The sequence below is a fragment of the Micropterus dolomieu genome, linkage group LG02 (genome assembly GCF_021292245.1).
Source record: "Micropterus dolomieu isolate WLL.071019.BEF.003 ecotype Adirondacks linkage group LG02, ASM2129224v1, whole genome shotgun sequence".
NCBI classification, from domain to species: Eukaryota; Metazoa; Chordata; class Actinopteri; order Centrarchiformes; family Centrarchidae; genus Micropterus; species Micropterus dolomieu.
This window is the reverse complement of record NC_060151.1, coordinates 32,707,118-32,714,816: the sequence shown is the minus strand read 5'-3', so window position 1 is coordinate 32,714,816 and position 7,699 is coordinate 32,707,118. Positions and strand designations below refer to the sequence as shown.

At 45.2% G+C, this 7,699-nt stretch overlaps 1 protein-coding gene across 2 annotated transcripts in view; it reads left to right on the top strand.

Annotated features, from left to right (window-relative positions):
- The window catches only part of itga2b (integrin, alpha 2b), a gene marked incomplete in the record, with an annotated part of 42,643 nt that extends 35,182 nt beyond the window's left edge, over window positions 1–7,461 (top strand). Inside the window, 6 exon segments of one of the 2 annotated variants that reach the window (XM_046042461.1) lie at window positions 4,349–4,504; window positions 5,299–5,385; window positions 5,518–5,637; window positions 5,714–5,815; window positions 6,481–6,603; window positions 7,184–7,461. In XM_046042461.1, the coding sequence (XP_045898417.1) occupies window positions 4,349–4,504; window positions 5,299–5,385; window positions 5,518–5,637; window positions 5,714–5,815; window positions 6,481–6,603; window positions 7,184–7,276 (681 nt within the window). 2 annotated transcript variants of the gene reach the window in all.
- Between the last annotated feature and the right edge of the window lie 238 nt (window positions 7,462–7,699).

Below are 7,699 nucleotides of genomic sequence, written 5' to 3'. Positions count from 1 at the left end.
AGGTCAGTTCCTGTCTGGTCACTTGCTGTCTGGTCTTGCCCAGATTAGAAAGCCTGCATCACCAAGTGAAGGGGGAAGTAAAGGGTTAGAGTGCAGTGGAGTTGAGAGTAGATTGCGAGCACCCAAAAAGAGTTTGACTTGTGCCCATATTTTTAGCGAATTACGAACCACAATATTATTGGAAACAGTTGTAGGAGAAAGGTTAAGTGGAGAGCAGAGGAAAGAACGTAAGGAGCCTGTTGCACATGGAGATTCCTCTATTTGCAGCCATTTTGGCTTCTCCCCTTGAGAGCCACACCAAAACAACAAACAACGAGCATTTGCTGCCCAATAGTATATTTGGAAATTGGGTAAAGCCAAGCCGCCCAAGTCCTTATTCCTTTGCAAGACAAATTTAAACTGCCTAAGGGGCTTCTTGGCCCACAGAAACTGAGAGATTAAACTATCAAGTGACTTGAAAAATTTTTTTGGAAGGTATACTGGAATACATTGAAAGAGATAAAGAAATTTGGGCAAAACATTCATCATTATACAGCATATCCTCCCAGAAAGAGACAGAGTAAGCATAGACCATCGCTGCAGATCCTCAGACAACCGGTCGATCAAAGGGCTAAAATTATTTCCAATCAATTCAGAAAAATCCCTTGACACACAAACACCCAAATACCTCAAACTGGTCGAGGAAGCCTTAAAAGGCAGACTAGTAAATGGGTAGGCCATGGCCGCAGGGTTAATCGGAAGAAACCCACTCTTGTTAAAGTTAAGTTTGACCCGATCAAAGGCCGTCTCAGCATCCATGGAGATTACCAACTCAGGTAAATCGGTTGAATCAGCGGAATACAGAATGTCGAGCAAACGCCTAATGTTATGGTAAGAGTGTCGGTTCTTGATGAACCCAGTCTGATCGGGGTCAATAATAACAGGTAAAATTGTCTCAAGACGGCTGGCCAAGACTTTAGCTAGGACCTTAACGTCGGCCCCAAGCAATGAAATTGGGCGATAACTGCTGCAAAGGTGCGGGTCCTTATCGTTCTTCAGTATGAATGAAATGGTGGCCTGGCGTAAAGTGAGTGGCAGAGTGCCGAAATGGAAGGATTCGTTGAACATGTTTAACATGAAACATTTTAAATTCATCATTGATAGCTTGCGGGTCAATAGAGGATGAACTCGATGTCAGTACTTCAGGAATCTGTTGGACAGTGGCTGATTGCCTGATCAGATGGGCAAATACCTTACTCGGTTTCTCTCGATCTTAGCAATTGTTCTACTGCAGCATCGGAGGATAAAATATCAAACTCGGCCTTCTTTATCAATAATTCCTTACACAGGTCTGCGTCAGAAGAGTCACCACATCTAGCTTGCAAATCAGAGATGGTTGAAGACAGAGCACGACTGGAATGCGTGGCCCTCTTTCTCAAAAAGGAAGAGTAAGCTATAATCTCACCGTGCAAGAAGGCCTTACATGTCTCCCACACTGAAGCAGCAGAGACGTCAGAAGTAATGTTAGTTGAGATAAAAAGCTCTATGCGATTGTCCATGAGCAAGATAAACTCAGGATCCTTAAGCAGCAATATGTTAAAGCGCCAAGGCGATCGCGCAGCAGGTCTTCCCGGAAGAGATAAATTCAAGACAACAGGCGCATGATCAGATATCAAAATAGGACAGTAAGAGCAAGAGTGAACAAAGGGCAGCATGCTGTTGTCAATGAGAAAAAAGTCTATACGGGTAAATGTACTATGGACAGGAGAGAAAAAGGAAAATTGTTGTGCTAGACGCCAAAACTTCTGAAACGGCATACTGCATCATTAAATGCTGTATGGTGTTCGCCGACTTTGTTATAGTATATGGCTTCTTAGACGAGCGATCCAGAACAGAATCAAGACAGCAATTAAAATCTCCCCCTATGATCAGGCAGTGATTAAACAACTCAGGGAGGGAGAAGAAATTTTTTTTCAGCCCGTACACATTTGCCAATGCCAGCGAATTATTCCCACACTTCCCAGGACAATAATAAAGCGTCCATTGGGGTCAGACACCACTTTAGAGACTGAAAAGGAAACTGATTTGTGGATGAGGATAGCCACCCCCCTGGCTGTACTATTGAGTGAGGAGTGATACAATTGCCCCACCCAGCCTTTCCGAAGCTTGAGATGATCAGATGTCCTCAGATGTGTTTCCTGTAGAAAGGAAATTCTAGCATTCAAATCTCTAAGGTGATAATTTTGTTACGCTTGACAGGAGAGTTAGCACCTTTTACGTTCCAGCTGACAAACCGCAAGGCACCGGTTGGTGCCGGAGAAACATAAGGACCAGACATGAGATATCAGACGGAGATACAGCGTGCGCAGAGGGCCAGCCCACAACGCGTGACCTATGCAAACCTACATAGCACCTAACCCTAACCGCCACTTAACAGCACACATAATTACCATAAGATAGTGAACAACATGAGCACAACTACATACAACTGACCAAAAAAAAAAAACACTGTAAAATCCACATAAAACAATAAAGAAAACACAAAATAAACCCCAACCCATTCTGCAAACAAACGGTCGCTACAAGGAGCAACCAAAACCCTGATACGCTAATCTGCATAACTTCCAAAGCCTATCCACCCCACACCGCATTGCCCCCATAATAGCTAACAACAAGCTAGAGCAATGAAAAAAGCGGTGAACCCCGCATATATCAACATAACTAGAAGCAGCTTTATCATGCCCATGTATTAACATGGACACAATGTGTCAATATGAGAGAGATAAAAACAAAACAAGGAGAAATATACACAAGTAACTTACTTCTCCTTGGTGAACAGTACATTTAGTCCTTACTTGCATCCTCATCCTCAACAACAAACTTTAGACCACCTCAGCAGGCAAGGAAAGCCATTTTATAACGCATATAAAACTATAACTAGAAGCAGCTTTAACATGCCAATGTATTAACACGGACGCATGTATGTTCAATCTGTTATTTCAACATACTCACTGTGACCAATAAGAACAAATTTACACGCATCACAAATAACACCTCCAAAATAATTGGTCTCAGCCATTTTACGGATAGCATACATAATAGTACACGACATCAGTCAACACATTCTTCACTCTACTACCATCAGGACGTAGATATAGATCCCTGGCCTGGAAACGGGCTCGCTATAGCAGGAGTTTTATCCCCTCTGCCATAACACTACTCAACAAGAGTACTTGCTAAGAAAAAGGTATGTCTTGGTTTGGGTGTTAATTTGTGTATAAAATGTACAGCACGTTGTTATGTATGTTCATGCTACCTCCTATCTGAGGTAATGTACGTATAGATTGTGTAAACAAATTTCCTGAAAAGGACAATAAAAATCTAATCTAATCTAATCATGTCAATATGAGAGCGATAAAAACAAAACAAAGAGAAATATCAGAGAGACAGACAGGTGGAGAGACACAGACAGGTGGAGAGAAAGGTCAGAGACACAGACAGGAGGGGAGACAGGTCAGAGAGACAGACAGGTGGAGAGATAGGTCAGAGAGACAGACAGGTGAAGGAGGTCCGGACAACTTTGTAAGGAGGTCCGACTACCTTAGAAGGAGGTCTGGACTACTTTGTAATGAGGTCTGGACTACCTTAGAAGGAGGTCTGGACTACTTTGTAATGAGGTCTGGACTACCTCAGAAGGAGGTCCGGACTACTTTGTAATGAGGTCTGGACTACCTTAGAAGGAGGTCCGGACTACCTTAGAAGGAGATCCGGACTACTTTGTAATGAGGTCTGGACTACCTTAGAAGGAGGTCCGACTACTTTAGAAGGAGGTCCAGACTACTTTGTAATGAGGTCTGGACTACCTTAGAAGGAGGTCCGGACTACTTTGTAAGGAGGTTCGACTACCTTAGAAGGAGATCCGGACTACTTTGTAATGAGGTCTGGACTACCTTAGAAGGAGGTCCGGACTACTTTGTAATGTGGTCTGGGCTAACTTAGAAGGAGGCTTGAAGCTGATCTAGCTAACAATAAGGAAGCTAATTGATGCTAACCCGTTGCTAATAGTGTTTGTAAAATTGCGAATTATATAAAAAGCAAGAACTGTACACTAACAATGCAATGTCTGATATAATGATAATAATAATAATAATATAATAATAATAAAGCAACGACAGTCCCATGTTATTCTACTTCTGTTGTTTATGTTGTTATTTTTTCAAGTTACACAAATCAAAAATTTTCTGTACATCATGAGCCAGATGTCTTAAATTTAAATTCCAGTGCTAGCTGGATGCTACATGCTAACCTGAAGGTCACTGCAGACAGATCAGGCTGAGATTATCAATAATACTATGATATTGATGTGCAGCTGAGGAACCTGGGTCCCAGTACGGTCAACGCCCGGCTGGTGGTGGACTTCCCCTCCACCTGGCGACATCACTTCCTGCTCTACATCTTCTCCAACGCCTCCGAAGAGCTAATGAGCTGCCAAACCCTGAATGCATCGCAGATAGACCCGTTTAAGGTTCAAGTCCTGTCTGTCTCCATAACTGTCTCTCTCTCCCCCCACCTGTCTGTCTCTCTGACCTGTCTTTCCACCTGTCTGTCTCTCTGACCTGTCTCCCCTCCTGTCTGTGTCTCTGACCTGTCTCTCCACCTGTCTGTCTCTCTGACCTGTCTCCCCTCCCGTCTATGACCTGTCTCTCCACCTTTCTGTCTCTCTGACCTGTCTCTCCACCTGTCTGTCTGTTAGCTGTCTCTGACCTGTCTCTCCAGCTGTCTGTGTCTCTGACCTGTCTCCCCTCCTGTCTGTGTCTCTGACCTGTCTCTCCTCCTGTCTGTCTCTCTGACCTGTCTCCCCTCATGTCTGTCTCTCTGACCTGTCTCTCCACCTGTCTGTCTCTCTGACCTTTCTCTCCACCTGTCTATCTCTCCACCTGTCTGTCTCTCTGACCTGTCTCCCCTCCTGTCTGTGTCTCTGACCTGTCTCCCCTCCTGTCTGTGTCTCTGACCTGTCTCTCCTCCTGTCTGTGTCTCTGACCTGTCTCTCCACCTGTCTGTCTCTCTGACCTGTCTCCCCTCCTGTCTGTCTCTCTGACCTGTCTCCCCTCCTGTCTGTGTCTCTGACCTGTCTGTGTCTCTGATCTTTCTCTCCACCTGTCTGTGTCTCTGACCTGTCTCTCCACCTGTCTGTGTCTCTGACCTGTCTCTCCACCTGTCTGTGTCTCTGACCTGTCTCTCCACCTGTCTGTGTCTCTGACCTGTCTCTCCACATGTCTGTGTCTCTGACCTGTCTCTCCTCATGTCTGTCTCTGTCAGCTGGCAGGTAACTCCTCAGGTGTGTCTGCAGTGTCTCAGCTGGTCCAGCAGGAGGAGACGGACTCTTACAGTCAGACAGTTCATGTGGTAAATAGACTTTGGTACAGGTGATCACTGTCTCCGATCGAGTCTCAGTAATGTTTGTTATCGTGTTACTCTGTAAACGTTGTGTAGAAATCGCTGTCACTGAATAATAACGTTAGCATTGAACGTGTGTAGAACTGCAGCAGCAGGGAGGCGGGCTGTGTCAGGTTCCTGTGTGATGTCACGGCGTTGGGGCGGGGCTTCAGCGCTGTCATACGAATCTCTGCCAGACTGTGGACACACACACTCACACAGGTACACACACATACACACACACTCACAAACACACATAGGTGATGGCTGCAGGCTGATGATGTCATCCTCTCTACAGACTCCCTACCTGAACTATGAGCTTGTGTCCTCCGCCTCCTATGATGTCATCAACGCATCTTCAAAAGTCCAACCACTGCTGCTGCACAGTGGACACACACAGGTATACACACACACACACACACACACACACACACACGCACACACACACACACACACACACACACACACAGGTAAACACATGTGCACTCACACACACACACAGGTAAACACACATGCACACACACACACACAGAGGTAAACACACAGTTAGACACACACAGGTAAACACACAGTTAGACACACACAGGTAAACACACAGACACACACAGGTAAACACACAGTTAGACACACACAGGTAAACACACAGTTAGACACACACAGAGGTAAACACACAGTTAGACACACACAGGTAAACACACATGCACACACACACACACAGAGGTAAACACACAGTTAGACACACACAGGTAAACACACAGTTAGACAGTGATCCAGCATCTATCACAGATAAAAACAAATGTTAGGGCCCCTGAAACCTGAGAGGGAGAGTTTAACTGTGAACGACCCTTCAACTGATTCTGGGCCCTTTGAGACAAAGCTGATGGGGCCAACGCAACAATAAATCTATGTGTGTGTGTTTACCTGTGTGTGTGTGTTTACCTGTGTGTTTACCTGTGTGTGTGTGTGTGTGTGTACCTGTGTGTGTGTGTACCTGTGTGTGTGTGTGTGTGTTTACCTGTGTGTGTGTGTGTGTGTGTGTGTGTGTGTGTGTGTTTGTGTGCGCAGACTCAGCTCAGTGTGTTGTGGCGTCCGCCTGATGGAGAGAAAGACGTTCCTATTGGCTACATCGTCCTGTCAATCATCTCTGGACTCCTCCTCCTGAGCGTGCTCTGTTTCGTTTTCTGGAAGGTAACGATGAATCAGTACATGTAGTGATCAGCCAGTTAATCATTTCAGAAAGTGTTGATTAATAAACGCACATTTATTCTGTGTCATTAGCGTGTTTCCCTCCTCACCTGAAACATGATGTTTAATAACAGATGAGATATTTAATTGCGTTATCAGTAACCCGTCAATAATAGTCACTAACAATGGTCACGTGTTAGCGGGTGGTGCAGCCGGGTCGCCTGCCGAACTGAAGGAATAATGGCTGTGAGGTCGATCGGGTTCGACTTTTTGCTCCCTGACCGAACGCCATGGCGTGCTATTGACCCGGAGGTGGTTATAAAGTCCGTTTCCTCAGCTGCCTCGGTTTGAGCTTCAGGTTAATGTGATTGACTGTAAGTGAAAGGCACCCTGGGAGTTGTAGTTGGCTTCCTTTTAATCAGAGCAGCAGATCATGCTCTACCACATCTTTAAGAGTTTGATGTTGATCGAGGCAGATTCAGGCTGATCCCTGGCGGTCCTGAGGTCAGCTGGGATCAGGAAGAGACGCTAGAACGGCCCATTTCTGAAGGAGTCTGCTCTCTGTCTGTCTGTCTGTGTGTAGCTGGGCTTCTTTAAGCGTACCCGCCCCCCCTCTGATGAGGATGATGACGACCATGATGAAGAGCAGCGGCTGGCTGAGGAATCACATGACTGAGTAACACTCAGGTCACATGACGATGAGCCGTGACGTCTTCATCGACTGATGTTTGTCACATGTTGTTTTTCCTGTTGAAAGTGATCAGTAACCAGCTTCATGAAATTTCACGTTGTTGTTGTTGTTTATTTACACATGAAGTCTGTTTCAGTCAAGTCATTTGTTTTTGTTCCATCTCAGCTGTTGTTGTTGTGATAAATGTAACATGGAAACATAATTTAATAAATGAAACAGACACATCTGTGTGACGCTTTGATCGCCTCCTTCTTCTGTGGTTTTCAGGATTCAACCACAGCACTTTTCATAAAGAGCAGGTCTAGACCGAACTCTATGATGCTATTTACAGAAGCCCAACAGTTCCCACCAAGAGCAGCACTAGGAGACAGAGGCAAGGAAAAACTTCATTTAAGAGGCAGAAACCTC